At 41.3% G+C, this 20,074-nt stretch overlaps 2 protein-coding genes and 1 long non-coding RNA gene across 9 annotated transcripts in view; 2 read left to right on the forward strand and 1 right to left on the reverse strand.

The window, feature by feature from the left end:
• Nucleotides 1-276: 276 nt before the first annotated feature.
• On the forward strand, nucleotides 277-12,423 carry LAS1L (LAS1 like ribosome biogenesis factor). Its single transcript, XM_068204678.1, has 13 exons — nucleotides 277-500; nucleotides 1,209-1,334; nucleotides 1,520-1,589; nucleotides 2,677-2,758; nucleotides 3,741-3,932; nucleotides 4,074-4,120; nucleotides 4,499-4,608; nucleotides 5,338-5,423; nucleotides 6,337-6,552; nucleotides 7,774-7,909; nucleotides 8,483-8,862; nucleotides 9,812-9,953; nucleotides 12,039-12,423. The coding sequence occupies exons 1-13, from the start codon at nucleotides 304-306 to the stop codon at nucleotides 12,127-12,129; spliced, it is 1,875 nt and encodes a 624-aa protein (XP_068060779.1). The 5' UTR covers nucleotides 277-303; the 3' UTR covers nucleotides 12,130-12,423.
• The window catches only part of ZC3H12B (zinc finger CCCH-type containing 12B), a 34,701-nt gene continuing 20,194 nt past the window's right edge, over nucleotides 5,568-20,074 (reverse strand). The window contains exons 6-8 of one of the 7 annotated variants that reach the window (XR_011004044.1): nucleotides 18,358-19,865; nucleotides 17,359-17,416; nucleotides 5,568-5,868 (exon numbers count right to left, since the gene is read on the reverse strand). Coding sequence is in view for 3 of the 7 variants with exons in the window: in XM_068204675.1 (XP_068060776.1) it covers nucleotides 18,445-19,865 (1,421 nt within the window). In the remaining 4 variants the exon portion in view is untranslated. Of the gene's footprint in view, nucleotides 5,869-14,583; nucleotides 14,683-15,271; nucleotides 19,866-20,074 lie in introns of those variants that run through there. The other 6 variants (XR_011004043.1, XR_011004042.1, XR_011004041.1 and 3 more) reach the window with 6 other exon arrangements.
• LOC137482407 (uncharacterized) lies at nucleotides 13,471-17,217 on the forward strand. Its single transcript, XR_011004045.1, has 2 exons — nucleotides 13,471-14,307; nucleotides 14,347-17,217. It is a non-coding gene; the product is annotated as an uncharacterized lncRNA (long non-coding RNA).

Consider the following 20,074-nt stretch of genomic DNA (forward strand, 5'->3'; position numbering starts at 1 on the left):
ACACCTCGCTGTGTCTCAGCTCCCTGCATACCCAAGGGGAGAACGCGCCTGTTCCGCTCCGGCCCCGAGCCCTGGGGGCCGCAGCGGCCGCCGCCGCCAGCGCCGCCGCACCCCGGCAGCAACCGCGGGGCCGGGCTCGCCTCAGGCGGCCGCACCCACAGCGAGCGGCGGGCGCGGGAAGCGGAAGCGGCGCGGGCAGGGAGGGCAGGGCCGGGCAGGCAGGGCCGGGCAGGGAGGGCCGGGAGGGCAGGGCCGGGCCGGGCCGGGCCGCGGGGAGGCGGAGCGAGGAGCGGCGCTGGCAGCATGGCGGCCCGCGCGGGCCCGGCCTGGCGCGGCGGGCGGCCGAGCTCGTACCCGGCCCGCAGGCGGCTGAAGCCGCTGCAGACCGTGGTGGCGTGGAGGGGCCGGGCGGAGTGGGACCAGGTGATGGTGGGGCTGTACTGCGGGGACAGCCGGCTGCAGCAGGACGCGCTGGACCGCGTCTCGGCATGGAAGAGCCGGTACGGGCCGCGCGCCGCGGGCGGGGAGCGCGATGCGGCTCTCGGGGCCGCCCCTCTGTCCTGGGAGCGGCCGCTCTGTGCCCTCGGCCCCGGCCGTGCCCTCGGCCCCGGCCCTGCCCTCGGCCCCGGCCGTGCCCTCGGCCCCGGCCGTGCCCGGCGCTCGCGGTCCTGGGCCGGGGGCCGCCGAGGAGCCGGGCGCAGCTCCCCACCGGAGCAGCTCCGCGGCCGGGCTGTGTGGGCAGGCCGGCGGTGCAGCCGGGCAGGCGGCCCCGTCTTGCAGGGCTCCTTCTTCATTGCGGGAGGCTCCGGGCACGTAGCTTATGCCAAGAGCACGGTGGCCCCGTGGGAGCAGGGCAGGTAGAAACCCTGCATGTCCGTAGCTTCACAGGCTGATTTCTCGAGGCAGTGAGCATCTCCAAGGCCCTAAATTGCCTCTGCTGCATCCATACACAAGACCAGCCTAGGTGAAGCATCTTGTCTATGTGCTTGGCGTATCAGTGAATATTCATTTAACATGTGCTTAGGAGTAACCGTGTAACCACTCTGTTCCAATAGAAGCCTTCTGGAAAGGGCCTTGGATGCTGTCTCAACATACCATTTCTTAGGCTGTTATGTACCACAGAGACAAAATGTAGGGGGAAAGTTGCCCTTTTTACAGGGTGAGTGTATTTGTGTGAGCCTGCTCACCTAGTTTTCCTTTGCCTCTAGGTACGGTCCAAAGATGCCTCTTGCAGTGGACTGCACAGCAGAACTGATTCGCTGTAAGGTCCTCGATTCATCTGGCAGACTGAAGTCACACGAGCTCATCCTCTCTTATGGGCTGGCTCTTGTAAGGTAAGGGCTCTCAAGGCCCTTGTGCTTTGAGAGAAAGACCTGGACAGATGTTATTAGTATCTGAGTTGACTTTGCATCTCTGGGACCACAGGGTTGTATAGTACACAGGGAGTTTGTCTCTGGAGTTCCAAGTTTCTCTGCAGCTCTTGATAGTCATTTATTTTTTTTCTGTAACCTGCATGTAGATTTGTCAACTTGATCACAGAAAGGAAACAGAAGATGGTCAGCATTCCTCTGAGACAATTAGCAAGAGAGGTAACTGTTTAATAAGAGTTGCTTGATAATTTACAGTTTCTTAACAGCACTGAGTGGATGAAATTGTGGGGGGTAGTTTTAAACAAGTTTATTGCAACTGAATCTAAAACTTTGTTCTTTGAAGTCATAATAAGAGTAACAAAGGCTATTAAAAGCTTTTTGAATCACATGTGATCAAAAGTCTTGATTTACATGTGTGTAGTCCCACTTGACATACTGTCACACGTTTTGCTTTCTTGGCAACTGAGATAGGAAAAAGAGCTTAATCTTGGTAAATCCTAGTCTTTGACAAGCAAGGCTGTATGTAAAAACCACTCACAATTGCAGGTATTTTCATCTCATGTCTCTTTCTTCAGGTGAGCTTTTCCACTCGTGTGGAGGAGGAAAGGTTCAAGCTGTAATTGTCGTAACAGGACCAACTTGAGTCCTTTTACTGCCAGCTGCACTGAACATCATACCTGGGGCTGAACAGGTTTTGACAGTGAAGGACAGACAGTATTTGAGACTCTACTGTATATGTTTGGGCCCCTGTGTGAGAATGATTAATTGATTTTTTTTTTCCTGAGTTTTTGAGAAAAGTTCTGCTTCTTGCTTTTTAAAACTGATCAAGCTTAAAAGCAAAGGTCTTGCCTAGTTAAAGGTAGCTGTCCTCAAGAAAGTTGCAAAAAACTGCATGCAAATTGCTGTGTAAATTTCAGTGTTATATATGATATTATTTGTATCTTTGATATATAGTTATCCAGAATGTCTCACCCATTTAAATATAGTTTAACTACTTCTCAGTTACATTAAATTACACGTAACACCTCTGTCTAAAAAGAAATCTCTCCTTGCACGTAACACTGAAGGACTTGAACTGTAAAATGCAAGTATTTGTAGGGATCCTAGGCCACAGGAGGAGTGGCTTCATAGAGCTGGGGGATCTTGGCCCGCTCTTGAAGGGGGAAGCGGGGGAACCACAGTGCAGGAATGGCCAGGAAGGTGCTGTTCCCACCTGGTGGAGGCTCTCTGCAGCTGTGCAGGGCTGCCTGCAGGTGTGGGCAGATGCAGTGGGAGCAGAGGGGTCAGGTGTTGGCTGTTGTTGCAGGTGGACATCCCCGTGTGGGTGGTGGACCTCCGTCACGAGCTGACGCACGGGAAGCTGCCGCGGCTGGCCCTGTGCCGCAAGGGTGAGTGCCACCAGCGGCCGCCTGTGGGAGGGCTGGCCTGAGGCACGCTGGGGGTGGCAGTGCCAGAGCTGCAGGCCCCGAGGGGAGCACCCCTGCCTCCGTTTTGGGGTGCTGCAGGACAGCAGGGAGAGTTGTGATATCAGACACTGAGAGGATTTGCCACTGCCCTGTCAGGATAGCTGAGCTGTGCCCAGTGGTTCCTCACAGGGCAAATGTTCGGAGGCTTTCTCCTGTCCCTGAAAAAAAATACTTGAAACAACAACAGCTGGTTGCAACAGTTTGGTGCTTTTGCTTCTTTACAGCACAGGAAGTTCGTCCTGGGGAAATAGGTAAAAGCTTTTCCTGATGGTTTAGTGACACCTAAGACTCTTAAAAAATCCCATTTAGGGAGAAATGTGGATACTGCAACCCTGAGTGAATGACCAGCTCATAACATTGGAAGAGACTCCTGGAAATTTTGGGTTAAGGCTTGAGAATCCAGTTAAATAATCTTCAGCATGGTCCTTAGAATATTATTGTTGTAGATGCTGTGTTGACCATGGTGATACTAAAGTACTGACTCATTTTCTCATCAGAATGCCACTGCAGGGATCTAGTTGCTGCTTAAATTTGACCTAGCTTGAGCAAGCTGCAGTGCCATAACAGTATCCAATCATTTTTCCCCCCCCCCCCAAAAAAATGATGGGTAGTTGCAATGCCTGTGTTACTGGATTGGGCTTTTTTTTCTTTCCTGTTTTTTTTTTTTTTTTTTTCTTTTTTTTCTGGAGGTTAGTTTTGGTTTGGATTTTGGGGGTTTTGTATGTTTGTTTGTTTGGGGTTTTTTTTAATTTGTTCAAATTTTCATTAATGAAGTTTTTTATGTTTTCAGGGTTCCTTACTGGTTAATAGCATTTACTTTCATAATACAAGTTAGCAATATGCCACCTATTCTTTTTTGCCATAACAAATCCTCACTGAGAAGATGTTTTCTGTTCTCTGTTAGGTTGTGATGTTGTGCTGGACTGGCTACGAAAGATTTATTGGAGCCGTCAGCTGGGCAATAACTTGTGTGAAGAAGATGAGGATGAGGAAGAAGAGCAGGAAGAGGTGGAAGCAAATGCAGATTTGGATGGTGATGCATGGGAGATTCAAACCCCACAGCATGAGGCCTGTCAGAAACACAAGGAATTCCATGGTAGGTGTTCCTACCATGATGCCTTGACCAATGCCTTCCTTGAGTGTAAATTTAGCAAAATTAAGCAGCTTCCTTAGATACAAACTTCCCTTACGCAGTTGATCTTCTGCTTAAATGATATATTTATGTTTATTTTTCTAGAAAAAGTCAGAGATGTTCTGATATCTTACAAGAACGAGCAATTCCGGGTAAGTGCACTCTGATAATCAGCACTTCCATTAATTCTCTTTTCTTTCTTGGGCAATATGTTTTATCTTCCTTGTTGCCTTAGTTAGTTCCTTGCTCAGGTCTGTCTGCTAGTGTTGTCATACTTGGCTTGCCAAAGGAAAACTTTGCTACAGAGAACAAGCAATTTGAGCTGTGACAGTTCCTAATGTGGGCACTTTGTTCAGGTTTATAAGGTAGATCTGGGCTTATTGGAGATTCCAAGAAAGGGGAGCATTTGTGAACTTTTTCAGGAGCTGGTGATGAAGTACACGTGGCATGTACGTCTTCTTGTCATAGCAATAAAGTCTTTGTCATGGGAGTATATCTTCTGTTAATGCTTGAATTTTTCCTTCGCTCAGGTTATGCAGACTATGCCGTCTATTTCCAAGTCTCGAGAATTGTGGTCTGATTCCTCTTCAGAACTGGACTGGATTTTGGCTCAGATCAAAGACCTGATGCAGGAAAACAGGTTTGTCTCTGATAAAGAGCTGAGGTGAAAGGTATGGTGCTGAACTGGGCTGTAGACCTATTAAATTGCCTTTTCACAGTGTCCTGTAGCTGATCATGGAGAAAGCAATTAGTGGATTTCCTCAACATCTTTGAGGACTGAATTGTTGATGTGTGCTAATGAGCAATGGCCCTTTGTGCCAGATGGTGCCCAAGGTGTTGTCCAAGACTTAGTGATGCTGGCCCCAAGGCATGCAGCATCTTCAGTGTCTTCAAAAGCTCCCAAAAAAAGCTCCCAGGGTTGAGCTCTTCAAAGCTCAACCCTGTAGAGATTTTGATTTCACAGTAACCTTTGGAATTCTTCAAAACTGCAGGGCAATACTTGGCATTTTCTATATTTTTTATCTTTCTATTACTACAGAGCCTTGAACACCTAGTGTGTTGAGACTTCCTTATTACCATATAAATTTGCATGGAGATCTTGACCTGCTTTGAGAAATCTAGCTGGTGTAACTGCAGAGGGGAGAGAGTATCATGCTACAGATAAGAGCTGTATCTCCTGACGTTTTGAATATAAACATATATATGTCATACAATAACAGCACTACCAGGTCTCTTGCTCGAACAAAAAATTCTCCATTCCCTCCTCACAGTTCCAGGTGTTTGGCAGTCAAACTTGTTTCAGAACTGGTGCAGGTGGTGTTTTGATACATGAAGGAATAAGTGGCAGTAATAAGTCTCTCTGCTCTAGGGCAACAGTGGCTGAAGCTCTTCTCAGTGATGGCTTTCTCATCCCAAAGATGGATTGTCTGAAGATGCTAAATATCAAGTATGAAGGTGAGTGTTTTATGCATCATCCAAGTAGAAAATGCATAGCTAGTGTTATGACCAAGTCTGTTCTTCTCTTCTCATTATATTGAAATCTCTTAACTGGCTGCCTATTTTTTGTATATCTAGGTCCTTAAACATCTTTTGCCCTGTTCTCCAGAACCCCTTATGGCCATGCTTAGCTACTGCTTTTGCATAAATCTCTTGGGATGGAAGGATAGCTCTTCAGCACTGAATATCTAGTCAAAACATCTTTGAAAACTTGCATCTCTGCCCTTTTCTGCTATAGTTGCTGATTTCAGGAACCCACACTAGTTTCTTTTCTACACTGAAGATTTGAAGCAAATCAAAATGGATGGGGTTTTTTGAGCTTCAGTCACCAGCTGCATCTTAGTTCCAAGCTGCTGCCCATATGTGGGGAGTTGCATTTATTGTTTTCAAGAGAACTAGGCATCTAGAGGGAATGAAAATCAATAAATTCCCTATTTCACAGCTGAAGAACTTTCCAAGAAAGATTCTCAAATTTCCATGACTATGTAACTATAGAAAAATTTAAAAGCTTTTTGATTTTATATTGCTTTGCTCAATGAACCTTCTCTTTGCACTATATTTTTCAGATAGAATAGCTCTTAATTATGTGTGAAATAATCTGAAACTGGAAAGGGATTAACAAAACAGATCTTCCTGTGTTAATAATTTCCTTGTGTTAATTATCAAATTGCTACTTATTTTACTTGCCTAGTATAAGAAAAATAATAGTTTCAGGTTCAGTGAGGACCTCAGGAAATATCCTGGAATCAGTGATCTGAGAACAAACCTCTTTAGTTTGGAGCAAGTGTCACACCTGTATTTCATAAAAAAATTACAGAGCACCATTTTCTGGCTTCTCTGATTAGTTTTTTTTTTTTTCTTCTTATTGCAGCAAATAAAGAGGTATGGCAATTCAAAATTCCCCCAGCATTTTACTGCTTTTGGCAGCCTTTGCTGTCAGGCCTCCTTTCACGAAGTTTCACACAGATCCTAATGGAGAAAATGTTTATAGAGTTGAAGGAATGTTCTGACTCTTCAGAGCTCCGGCCTCAGTTCTTGATCAGCTGGATTTCTGAGTTGCTGACTGGCATTGCCAAAGTAAATGCTGGTGAGTGTGTCTGAATTTCTGTGTTTAAAAAAGCACAAGAGTTTCTTCTGCACTAGTGTAAAACTGTACTGTAAAGTGGTGGGACCTTTATGTATAAAATGCAGTAGCCTAATTTTGTCATGTGAACATAAAGCTTTTATTGTTGCATTTCTTAGACTTTTCACCTGCAGCTTGTGCATGGCGTGTATTTCTTAGCAAAAAATTGAAATTGTTACTGGTAAGTTTGCTGCAGCCTCCTAAAGATAGGAAAAGCGAATCCCTTGCAGGAAAGATCAAGCCATTGAGTGGTAATTTCTCCAGACATCAATACTTGTAGGAAATAACATCCTTATATGCTCTCTGCTACTATTACACATCGTGTGTTACGAGATCTCTGTTCTGAGTTCTTTTCTCCCTTAACAGAAGCCTGCCTTTATAAGATACTAAATAGTGGTGCTGTCCTTTATTGATCCTATCACAAGATTGTTATGCCTTCTAAACGTACACAGAAATAATAAGTAATATTTTATTTTCAGTTCCTGACTCTTTAGAACTGTTACAATTGGCAGACTGTATGTTTCATTCCAGAGATGGGCACTGAAGGGCCTTAATTATTGAGAGTGTCACAGGTTTCTGCTAACGGGGTTTTTATACTGTGACATCGTGCAGCCTTGCAGAGGTTTGCACCCCTTAATTTTGGTGCCTCTTCTGTCCTCTCCTGGTCTGGCTCCAGAGATTTTGCTCTGGTCTGCACAAAGATTTTGGCAGTATTTCAGGCAGGCATAGGTTAAGATTTGGTGCTTTCAGTCAGTGCTGAGCATATCTATGACGTACCGAGATCCCTGAATGCTGCTGGTTCCCAGCTGTTAAATCTACTGTTTGCAGAGCTATCTGGAATGATACTGGGTCCCAGATGCAGTACACTGCATTTATTTGGGATAACACTGTTATAAACATAAACACATCTTGTGGCTTTCCTGTTTGTTGTGACATGCACAGGGCCAGTTTGGGAATGTCTGCCCTGCTTTGCCGTCAAGGCTGGTGGAGCTACCTGAGCTGTCCACGCATTGTCAAGTCCTTTATAACAACCTTGATGTTGTATTTGGTTGGTACATCTGGTCGTGCACTTGGGTTAAAATGACAGCTTATTTGAAGCTGGGTTCCAGTAAAAATGCAGAGGGATGAAGGGTATATTTTTGATGAGTTTTGAGCACCCTGTTTTTTTCATTCTTTTCTTTGAAGGGAAGAAAAGACAACAGTGTAACAAGCAGGTGTCTGTGAAGGAGCTGTTCCTCCGTAAAGTTCCTTTGCAGTGGATAAGACTGACTGACAGTTGCTTGCAAGCTCCTTGCTGGGCAACCCCACATCTTCTTCAGCTGTAAGTTTGATACTGTGACCTAGAAAAGGAACAGCAAACAGTGCTCTGTAACAGCTTTGGTTCCCTAGTGATATGCTGAGTTATAGCTGCATTCCCTTGCCTTTCTTTGCATCTTGTAGAAATTGTAACAGGTGCATATAAAGCCACACTTGCTGCTATTCACATCCCCATTGATTACACGAAAAGAGAGGGAAAAGAATTTTAAAGGATTGCACCTTTCAAATGAAAGCAGAGGTTATCTGGGGAGGTATTTAAAGAAGCAACCTGTTCAGAAGCAAAGTGACTTGGTAGAGATGTGACCTTATTCAGGTGATAGGAATTTACCACAGCTCCTAACTTCTGTACATGAAAACATTAAAGCAGTAATTCAGTTAGAAGTATCCCAAGTCCTTATTTTTAATCACAAAGACAGAGTTTTCCAGCATCCACTGATAAAATAATCAGATTTTACCTGTTAGATGGGTTATGTGAGCCAGCTGTCCTGGAGAAAACAAACACTTAAAAGCAAAAAAGACTCTAGATGAAGGTTTATCAACTCTTTAAAACTTTTCCATTGCCCTTTTCCCTCTCTAGGATCCTCACAATCATGAGACCTCGCTTGCCACGTTCTTCTCGGAAGAACCTTCTGTATCTTGCTTCCATTTACACAGAAGGAGGTGCCCCTCTGTCCAGTCCAGGCCTCTCTTCAGATGGCAGTGAACAGCCAATTTATACTATAGAGAGCTTACAGTGGAGAGCCAGGCAAGAAAATCAGGTTAAAAATCAAGGGCAGACTGTAGAGAAACAAGAAGATGTGCCAGAGAGAGACAATGGTGTAGAGGAAGTTGAAGAGGAGGAAGAAGAGATGGTGACTGAAGCAAATGCTTTGGAAGGACTTGCTCATTCTGGTACCATGGTGGCCATTGCTGAGAAGAGGGCAGCACTGCAAGGGTCTGCCTGGCAGATCACTGCAGGTAAAAAGTGACTCTAAGACAGTCTTCATCACTGACAAACGTTAATTGAAATGCAGACACATCTCAGCCCTTTGGAAGCACAATTAAATTGTGCTTCAAAGTCATCTAAATGCCAAATTACTGAAAAATGTGGGTTTTCCAGTGTTTTGTTTATGTTCAGGAGTCATCTCACTTAAGCTTGTAAAATACTGTGACTGTGTTTTCCAGGAGCATGCTATTACTGTCTTATTTATTTTTTTATTAGGCTTTTCCAAACTATTTAAAATTTCAGTGTATGCAGTTGATGGGGCAGCATATATGCCAGCTGAGAATGGTGAAGAAAATATGGATGTTTCTTGAACTTCTTGTTTGTCTGACTTGGGGGTATTTGAAAGCACAGTTTGTCTGTGAACCTAAGTTCCATGCTCTGGGAAAATGGTTGTTATGACATGGTGGCAAACAAAAGAAAGGAGCAAGACAGGATTTTAGAAGGAATATACAATATATCCAGTGTTTTGTTAGCTTTGTTACAGTAGCTGTACTTTCTCATTGGGGTTGGAGGTCTCTTTAGCTAAGAATTTTGGATGAGTCATGGAGGGACACAGACACAGGAGGAGGAAGTTGGTGGCGCGGAGTTGGAGTCAAAATGACATTTAGAGGAAAAAAAAAAAAGCAGCCAGTAGAAGACTGAACTCTTGTATTTCATTCACTGGGAAATTTTGTCAAGTAAAAAAAGAAAAAAAAGAGACATCTTAGGTATGCTGATGTGAACAGCTTGTTAGAACTGGATGTTTTGAGAACAGAAGCAAAAAGCAAAATTGTCGTCTGCTTCTGTGCCATTGGTGCAGATCATTTGCTGAAGGGCTGAGTTGCAGGGGGCAGTATTTGTGGACATGGGGAGGGTGATCTTGTGTTCCAAAAATCTCTCTGGGAAACTCAGACTTCTTGGTTTTGTACTGTTTTTATGTAGATGAAGTACGATGGAAAGACTTTCCTCTTGGGAAACTCCCAGGGCAGACAGATGACCCTGATGGTCTCATGTTGGATAATTATTCTATGATGTCCCTGCTTGATCAACCAGTGAGGGATGAGTGGAAGCCTCTCAATACAAAGTGAGTAATGATGTGGGTGGGACTTTGCCCCTGAGCCATGAAATGCATTTCTCTCCCTGTGCCTTTTACTACACCATGTAAAAAATTAGGGCTGAGATTTCCTTTTAAGTTCCCTTTAAATAGTTTGACCCAAATATCTACTATTGTCTCTAAACCTAGCCCTAATGGTATCCTTTGAGGACGCCATCTTCTAATTTTGCTATCTTCACTCCTTCTGCTCTTTTTCAAAATAAACCATTCCAAGGTTTATGAAATACTGCTCTTTAGCAGGTATCAACACAGTCCCAGAAGGCTTGAAAATTGAAGTTTCTATTAGCTGGGGCTTTGATCTTCAATATGGTGGCAGTGCCCAGTGACCTTTTAGAGCTGTAGCTAATAATTTAGAGCTGCAGATCTGACCTCAGTAAAGAAACACAAATTGTCCTGGAAATAACAGGGGCATTCTATAAAGCTTTAGTCAGATCACCTTTGTTACTAAATGAAGCTCATTGGAGATGTTTTAATAGGGTCGTTATTTCACACTTTGAAGTCATAGGAACTTGAATACTATAAGCTGTCAAACCAGTTTCATCACATACATATAAACATTAATTGCAGGCTAAAAAGCTACAAACCAGATTTGTAAATTTCAGGCTGTTTTTTGAACAGTGTAATGTGTCAAGCAACTCATATTACTAGAAAATACTTGTGTAGAAAATGAGAAGACATACCAGCCCAAAAGTAACATGTGTTTCTGCATCTCTTTGTGAAAGGGGCAGACAGTTTGTTCCACTCAGATTACAGCCTGGCAGGATGCCAAGCAAAAAAAAAAAATCTTAGAAACATGAGGAAAACCTGTTGCTACCACAAATAGAAAGGATCAGAACCTAATTTATTCCTGTAGCCGTGCCTGGAAACAATCCAGGTTTCATCAGGAGTGCTACAATGGCAGCTTGTTCATGATTATTTCCCTTGCATAGCAGCTTCTCCGTTTGCCAAAGGACACGTGGTATTAGAAAGGTGGTCTGACTTCCCCAAGGCAGAAGGAAGAAGATTTTCTTGACTGCTTGCATTTTCTTCCGCGTAGAGACCTTGTCCTTTGTCTTGTAGCTATGTGGGTTTTTTGCTTCCCCCAACCAAAGGTGTTTGTATGGCCTGCACCAGAAGGGGTGTTTGCTATTTGCTTTTTTGGTATTGTCCTCTAAGTTTTCTGTCTGCAGAGAGCTGTTCTACCAGGCTCATGAAGGGAGGTACTAAAGGATGGTATGAGAGATTATGAAAACTTGATGATTTACTTAGAAAATATCTGTAAGGTGCTTGGAAAAAGCATCTGCAGCATAGGCAGTGGGACACACCCTTTCTAAAAGCAATGCCCTTCTTTGTCTTTCTGCAGTTCCTTCCTCCCAAAAGATTGTGTCCATTTTTTGGTGGGTTTTCTGGTGTATGCTGTGAATGTATATTGTCAAAAGTTCATGTTTATTGTTTCTGAGGCAATCTCTGAAGCTTTGAATAGCTGCTGTCATCCTCAGGGAGATGTTTTAAGCTTTTTGATAAGCATATATGCTTTTTATTGGCTCCCAGTGTCAGTTTTACCTGAGAGCAGGAGCAAATTTGGCAAATAATGACTACTTAGAGTTTTCTGAGAGTGAGGTTGCTAACATGCTTTAGGGGTTGCATCCTTGAATGTCTCTGTAAGTCCCACGATTCTTTCTAAGGCCATAGGAATGGGTAGTAATGGAAGACTTGTAACTTGTGAGAGACTGTTCTCTTGTCAGTTGCTTGCTGTGTTAGCCTTTCACCTGAGCGTAATCCTAGCTGCAAAGGACACATGAAGGTTCAGATGAGAATTGTTCTCTGGTTTTTTCTGCAGTCATTTCTCCCTCCGAATTGTTCATACCTGATCACCTTTCTTCTGGTTTGTGCCTTGTACCTTTCATGTTTCAGGACTTGAACAAACTGATTAAAAACAAAGAACACTTCAGCAGATAAATGCTTCAGAGCTAAAAACAAGAAATATTTTGGAAATAAAGTGCTATCAAAATTACTTTGGTGATGTGATCTTCCAAACCCGCCCACGGCTAATGTGCTTTATTTTCTTCCTCACAGCTCTGCAGAATTGAATATTCCCATGACAGGAGGATTGTTATGGACCCAGAATGACTTTCACAAAATAAAAAGTGGCCTTCAACTTTTCTGAGACAGCAGCAGAGTGCTCTGTGACTTGTAGTATTGCACAAGTTAAGTGGCATGGAAGATCTAGTAATGATGGTGGGAAAACAGTCACTCCAGGAGAAGTTGTTGTTGCTGTGATTTATTGATTTTTACCATGTAAAATCAATGTTTTATAAAGGTCTTGTGTTTTTAGTTGCATGTACAGTAACCATTGTCTTGCTTAACCACCTGAAGTTTGCCAAATACAGTTAAGAAAACTTTGGAATCCTTCCATGTTCCGTAACTTTTTCATAAATAAATACAACTGACTGAAGGCAAACCTTGCTCCTGGATGCTGTTTCTCAGTTTTCACTCTGGAAAGTGTCCTCTGGCCCTCAGTAGTGATACTGTTGATCCATTCTTATTTCATTGATGCTGATACTGTCCTGGAGGAGTGATTGTGCCAGGATAAGATTGTGCTACAGTTTCCACCTGTCTACGATTTCACATGAAGCTTCAGGGATCAATCCTAGCAAGAGCACAGCTGAATGCACTGTGATACATAAATACCTTTGAAATGTTTTTGTCACGATGTTTTTTCAAGTGATAGTCTTGAAGCCACTACTGTCTCTTTTTGACTGGAGTGTTTTGCTTCATGTTACTTCTGTTCATGATTTTGCTGATATTCATAACCAATACTGTGGTGTTTGCTGAGAGCTGGTGTGATTACTGCAGAAAAGGACTGAACAAGTACCTTGCTGAAAAATTGTTGAGAGAAATGGCTTCCAGATAGTTCTTCTAAATTCAGTTTTCTTTACCTGTATTACAGGTTCTTGGAACTTAAGAGGCTTCTGCAGTTACCTGTCAAAACCCCCAGGAGTTAAAGTGTGTATTTATTGCAGGACTCCTCAGTATGAATTTTTTAAAGTGCATCTGCTAAAGGGTGAAACAAAGGCTTTCTCTGAGTGCTTCTAGTAATTTTTGGGTTTTACTAAGCAGAAGGAATCAAGGGAAGGGATACAAAAAGGGACATACAACTTTAGCAGTACATTGCATAGGGTTGAAATGCATGTTTGGAACAGCAGCTTCATGGATGCTTTGGACTGGCTCTCAAGTAAAGGCTTAGCTAGATGGCCAGAATGTAAATATTATTTCTTTCTTCCTTCCTGTCTAGTTTTTTGTTATTCTGCTCTACTGCAGTTGCTTGTTACCACACATCCAAAAATGGAACATCTGTTGTATATTTCCTCTTATAAAAGCAAGCAGTGCCAGTGCAAAAGGAAATAAACTGTTTTGAGGGATTTTTCGTGGAACCCCTTCCCCTTACAAGTATTTTTAGAAATACTTTTTACCCAGTAGTTAATTAGGCTTATTTAGAAAATTCCCCTTTCAAGTATTTTTAGAAATACTTTTTACCCAGTAGTTAATTAGGCTTATTTAGAAAATTCTGAGTGAAAGGGATTTGTTCCTTTATTACTGCATTTAGCTGAGTATGAAATGACTTTAATTACTGTATTTTTTTTTTTGCAAACAAGTGTAACAGTTCAAATAGGGATAAGTGCTGCTGGCACATGCTGTACCATCTGTAATTTTTTTTACTCCTTGGAGGAAGTGCACTTGGTAAAATCATGTGCTGCTACTACTACCATACCTTGATCAGCTGTAGTTACTGCCTTGTGTATCTGCCATTACCCCACCTAAAGAATCTGGGATTTTTTCAGTCAATGAGCTAAAAAAACCACCAACAAATAACTTGGACAGACTGCAACAATTGTTTTGGGCAAAAAAGCTTTGTGGGGGTCTTGTCTAAAGAGGGTTGAAAAATAAAAAGCTAGAAACAAATAATCCAATGGCTCTCAGTTTTATTAAATAAGCAATTTTTTATATATATAAACTATAACATATTTCATATTATTAAATAATTGTGCAAAACATTTACATAGAGCAGGAGGGGACCAGGTGATAGCCTATACTTCTTTTAGATTCTTGCAATTCTTTTAATACATTTACAAACTTTAAATACAGACCCAAATCAGCAATATTGTATAATGACTCTTGAAAGGCTAACCAAAGACTGGCATAAGAATAATTTATGTGATGGTGCAATAGTATTTTTCCAGTTGAAATATTGCAGGAAATACACTTAATGAGGGCTCTGTCACACAAACAAGCACTAGGTACATCAGAGGAGTGTGAAAGCTGAATGCTCACCACGGAGGTAACTGTGACAGATCTAAAGGCCTGACTGTTACAAGTCCTGGAGTACTAATGCTTCAGGTAAACTTTTGGCAAGTCAAGATCAAGTAATGTTTCAACTTTGGAACAAAGTTTCACAGAAATGATGCACGTTCCTTCCCCTTAGTGTGGAGTTTTATAAATTACAATAATCAAATGTTCCTGTTTGCGGGTTGATATAGATCAGGTATGCATAGATGCCACCAAGTATTTTTAACTTTATTATTTGAACAAAATGCCAAAATAGGACAAACTGGCATAAGAAGTATGGAGGGGGAAACTCACCAACTTCGATGTTTTTGGTTTTGTTTGGTTTTTTTCAATGAAGCTCCTTCTGCTTGTTCTAAGCAACCATACTCCACACCTATTTTTAACTTTACAGCTAAAGCATTTTTACAAAAGCTAAACAGACTCATGCTAGTAAATAAATTACATGCTGCAGCAACTAGAGCAGTGCCCACTTACCACTACAGAGATTTAAGAATACCACATACTGGTTTAACATCCATTTTCACTCATTTTGTCATTAAGACTTACATTATATTTGGGTCAACCAAAAAAACCCAAAGAGATTTATAAAATTTTACAACAATTAAACAGTAATGTTTAATTCTACAAATGAATAAAGCCAACTACTGCAGCTCAATATGACAACAACAGGACTAACAGCAGTGAAATCATGTACAATTTACTATATTACTGACATGTAATTCTTACAAAAAACATGAAATAATTTAGACTGACATCCCATAAAGCATTTGGGTTTTGATTTATGAATTTAAAATTACACACTTTTAAGTGACAAATTATGTGAAAGTAATATAGCTGAAGATGAAGGATAAGTAAATCAGAACTCCCAGAGAATGCTCTGGCCCCAGTAAAGCACTAAAATCTACTGCTCAACTCTTATCATCTGCAGTAGTCTGTGATTTTACCTTCACACTTTTTCCCCCCTCATCTAGAATTGTTTTTTCATGGATTTTAATAAAATATAGTTTCTAGAACTGTTCTTTTACAGTTTTAAAAACATTTAAATACCATGCTCTAAAAAAGAGCATTTATACAAAGTCTTATATTTACAATATAGACAGTTATGATCAGGTGTTACTAAGATCAACTCTTCCATGTAAGAAGAAATCCAAGCTTATGCGCTAAAGATTAATGCATGTGTCAGTGTTTTGAACTGTCTTGTAAACATAGCTGAAAACAGGTGTGGATGACCAAATTATCACTTAAAGTAGTTGATCAGGAAAGACTACATCACACAGAGAAGTTTCATTACCTCTAAGGAGGACTAAACAAGCACAAAATTTGCAGGTTATTTCCACAAGGCTGCACTGCCAATTCTATAACTATGCATGAGAGATGCCAATAGCTTCTCAGAATAAAACAATTTGCCTTTGAAGTGCCTTAGGGAAATAGTATGCTGGGTTTGTGTTCTCACAGCATTCCCATTGTTTAAAAAGGAATTCTTCCACCAGTAAAACAAAGGTTAGTGAAAATTAAAATGACTGGACAAATCCAACAAAAATGGATATCTCCATAAGCCACCCAGCACTTCATACAGAAATCTGTTGAGTTTTCCACATTAGAAAACGTCAAAATCACCTACTAATCCTCTCTTAAAATAGCTTATCTTTATAAATGGAGAAAAATGGAACAAACATTTTTCTGCACACAAATATTTAATTCCATGCAAGATGGAAACATGAGTGCACAATAAACTTCATCTCATACCTAAATAATTTATAAATTAATTGGTTAGAATAAAATAGGGTCTATAGCAATTACTGTTACATTTTAAACACATGCAGATGAGTTAACAGCAACATTTTTACATAAAGTTTAGTGCAAGAATGTATCTGCTTAATAAATAGACTGAAGATACCTATGTAATGCTTTGAGGTGTACACACAGTATTTGTGCACATAATAACCTGGTTCTGAAAAGTTGTCCCTGTTTGTCTATAAACTACAAGTGCCCATTTTAAATAAAAAAATCCATAATTATTCATGGGCTACTTCCCTGTGACACATGGTGTCACAAACATTGTGGTGAAAATGTAATACTGAAGTTAATCTAGAGATTATTTTTTTATACACAGTTTTTATACAATCAAGAAAAAGAGATACAATTTGTATCAACAAACAAAAGGTCATTTCTGGTTATTTGAGGCATTGCTCTCAGCTGCTTATATCATGCAAGAGAATAAGAATTAATTGCAAATTAAAAATATGAAATGTTTTTGAAAACTGGTCAAGAGTTAAATCTGTTTTTCCCCAGCTATTATAAATGTCTGAATTATTTTCCCCACTAACAGAGAGAATAACCAACTAATTAAAACTTAAGTTATTTGTAAGTACAGAATCACCTTCAAGTTACTTCATTTCAGATACATAATGACATAGTCATTATATACATCACCTGTACCAACACAAGAAAATTTATCCTGTGTGAAATGATACAGTTATCAAATGTCAGTAAATTAACTGTAGTTGCACCCATAATTGTGGTTTCTTGTTGGTTCATTTGGTGGGTTTTTTTATATGACAAGAACCTATTTTGCACATGATAAAGAGCCCACAAGATATTTTGAATCAAACCAACCACTACAGTAACACAAGTGGAGGAAATGATAAACTTTGTTTCTCAGACAAACAGATAACTAGAAAGCAGCATGCAAGCCATTATCAAAACACCAGAAACAACCCTGACTGCAGCCTCACGTTCTGTGTGTTTCACAGTAAGAAACATTTAGGCAGTGTCACACCTTCTCATGAAGAAACAAAAGGCCATAAACCAGGCCTTCTCAACTTTCATGAAAAAAACTACAGTAGAAGTCAACAAGTCCTAGCTCGAGACATGTCGAGTTAGTCATGGTTCAAAATGTTGAAATATACAGTGGATTCAAAAAAGGGCGTACAGTCAGTGCAGCTTAAAAAAACCAATAAACGCCTCTTTTGGAGACATTTAGCTACAAAGGTTCCCACCCTGAGCAAGATACCAGTTGCGCAAACAATGCCACACAAAATTATCTCACCTGTTGAAACAGGAACTCTAAAAGCCTTCACGAGGCAAATGCACACCTTTGCGTGGATCTGAAGAGCAAAAACCAGGACAGCTTTGCCACAAACCCAAACTGGAGCATCTCTTTTCAGGAAGCAGCCTTCCCCCTCCACCCTTTTTGAGGATGATCTTGTACAGCCACCTTGAATGTCAGGCTCACTCAAACACCATCCCTGCTCCCAGAGGAAGGCTGCAGTTACTGGTGAACTTCCATGTTAACATCCAGTTTTTGCTGCTTCAAGTTGAGTAATGCAGTTTACATAATACTGACAATTTATTTTCAGCTTGTCTAGTCATTTGGGCCAGCAGCTGTTTATTGCACGTTTGAGAGGAGATTCTGGAGAGAAGCTACAGTTAAAGTTTCAGTTTACTGAATGGCACTCATGCCTTTATATTCTTTAATGTTTTGGTCCTAATTTAATAAAGAATTGGGCTTCTGTTGGATTGAGCCAACATATTGAACAATGTAATAATAGTTATTCAAACTCTTGAGGGACAGTTCTGAAATTTAAGTATCAACAACCATGTTGACACTGAAAATCTGAAATCAGTTTTTCCTTTTATAAACAATTTGAATTTTAAGCAAATTTAAATTTTCTTCAGTACTTAAGATGCCAGTAGGCAGTGTCAAATGACAAAGCTGAAACCCTAAAAGTCATCTGGGTGTGGATAGAGCTTACTTTTATAGGCCGATTAGGTATTTATAAGCAAATTGTAAGTGTACACTAATACATGCAATATAATTGCTAACACTAATTTTGTAGTAACAGCTTTGAGACACTGATTGTGACATTATAGTTCTTAGTGAGCTATCCATGCAGCAAGGTATGCATTTCCTATAAAATACTATTAAAAATCCCTATATTTAAAATCTTAAAATTTGCAATACAATCAACTTTTATATAGTGCCTCAGCATATATATGATTGCTACTGTGTACAGAACTTTATACTATCTTAGTAGAAAATATTTACAACAGATTGGCCTCTTCCTTCATGTAAGTTTTCCTCTGGGTCCTATGTGCTGTACAGGTTCATTGATCCAAAAGAGGCTGTACTGCTCTAACGCCCTGTTCTTAATTTGGCAACAATCATAGCTGCCAGCTGTTGTGCATCTGTCATGTGGGGATTCTTTTCCATCACAGAAAGGACAACGCTTGGAGGGAAAATATTGCAGAGGTTCTTGTATGTTTGATACTGATGTTCTGGGATGATATGAGGTTCCCGTGGCTCACCACATATCCCAATCCAGGGATTTCTCCAGAGTTGTTCCATCTTCTCAGGCATGCTTCTTACCATGACAGGTTCATAACATGGCTGCATGAGGTTGTTACTCAGTGGATACGAGTGGTAAGTGTACGAGTCTGATGCACACGGTAATGGATCCCAGCTGGCGTGCTGCTCTCGACACAGAGGTGGTCGTCTCTGCCTGGTAGGGTTACTCTCATAAAGCCGTGAGTCAGAAATACTGTCCATTCTTGTCATCACCAAGGCACGGCTTGGTTGTGCAGTTGATGGATGAACATTTTGAGGCACAGGGTATTCTCCTGGACAACTGGACCGTGCTCCAACAACTGGATGCTGGGCATGTAGGCCTAAGTGGGAAACTGACTGTTTGCGAAGGGATTGCTTAGGCTCTTCAGTTCCGTAACTCTGACCTCTATTTAAGGCTTCATGGTAACCATGAGGGAAAGGCTGAAGACGATTTTTCGATGGCAGTCTGTGGCTCTTCACATTGTCTTCTGGACTGGCATCTGCTACACCCAGATACAAGTCATTGTAAGAGGAATAAGAATCATTACTTGTATGGCTTAAGCAATTGTCAGGACAGGGGCTTGAGTTTCTAGAATACATCCCCTGGTCCATATCAGCCCCGTAATAATCTGAGTTACGGATACTACTTATGCTTAAGTTGGAGAAATCACTGAGTAAGGAGTAATAGCCATGGTCCCCCAGTGACTCATATTTGGGATACTGGTCAATATAGCTAACTGAGGTGCCATGGCTATTGGTGACTAGTATAGGAGGATATTGCACACTGGACATATGTTCCAGTGAGGATTTCTGATGTACGAACTGTGAGGAACCTGGCACCGGACTGCTTGCAGAACGAGTATTTAATGCACCAGCTGCATGGCTTTTTGGTGGAGGGAGCGTTGGTACACTTAATGCAGAAACCAGAGACGGGACAGAGCTGGCCTCGGACTTCCGGGCTGCTGATAACTTTTCCTCAGGCTCCACAGCTACTGACCTAATGCTTGGATCTGACTGACGTTTTGGGGCAATGCGTTTCACTTCAGAACTGATTTCTCCTTTGGAGCTGGATGGCCCTGTGCCACATTTGGCCAAGGCTCCCTCACTCATAGTTTTCACAGCAGATAATTTGGCACTTATTCGAAGCTCATCCGCTACTGACCTTTGAGGCTGGTTTGCACGTTCTGGGTGGTAATATTTACATTTGTGCCCATAGGTGCACTTTTTACCTGGAAGAAAAGGGTTTTCAGGTTAAATAAATAAAAAAACTCATTAATTGCACCAGTTGCTATCTTTTTTCTTTATATCTTTCACCACTTTGCAATAGTAGTATTTCTATATTAAACCTCTAAGGATAATGATGTATTTTATATATACAGGCAGTCACAGACTCTGCTGCCTGCATCCATGTCTACCTGCATCAAAGGCAAGACACACA

The sequence above is a fragment of the Anomalospiza imberbis genome, chromosome 14 (genome assembly GCF_031753505.1).
Source record: "Anomalospiza imberbis isolate Cuckoo-Finch-1a 21T00152 chromosome 14, ASM3175350v1, whole genome shotgun sequence".
NCBI classification, from domain to species: Eukaryota; Metazoa; Chordata; class Aves; order Passeriformes; family Viduidae; genus Anomalospiza; species Anomalospiza imberbis.

Coding starts and splice junctions, on each gene's coding strand:
- LAS1L (XM_068204678.1), top strand. CDS start 304: ATGGCGGCCCGCGCGGGCCCGGCCTGGCGCGGCGGGCGGCCGAGCTCG. Junction 3,933..4,073: donor GAAACACAAGGAATTCCATG/GTAGGTGTTCCT, acceptor TTATTTTTCTAG/AAAAAGTCAGAGATGTTCTG. Junction 9,954..12,038: donor TGGAAGCCTCTCAATACAAA/GTGAGTAATGAT, acceptor TCTTCCTCACAG/CTCTGCAGAATTGAATATTC.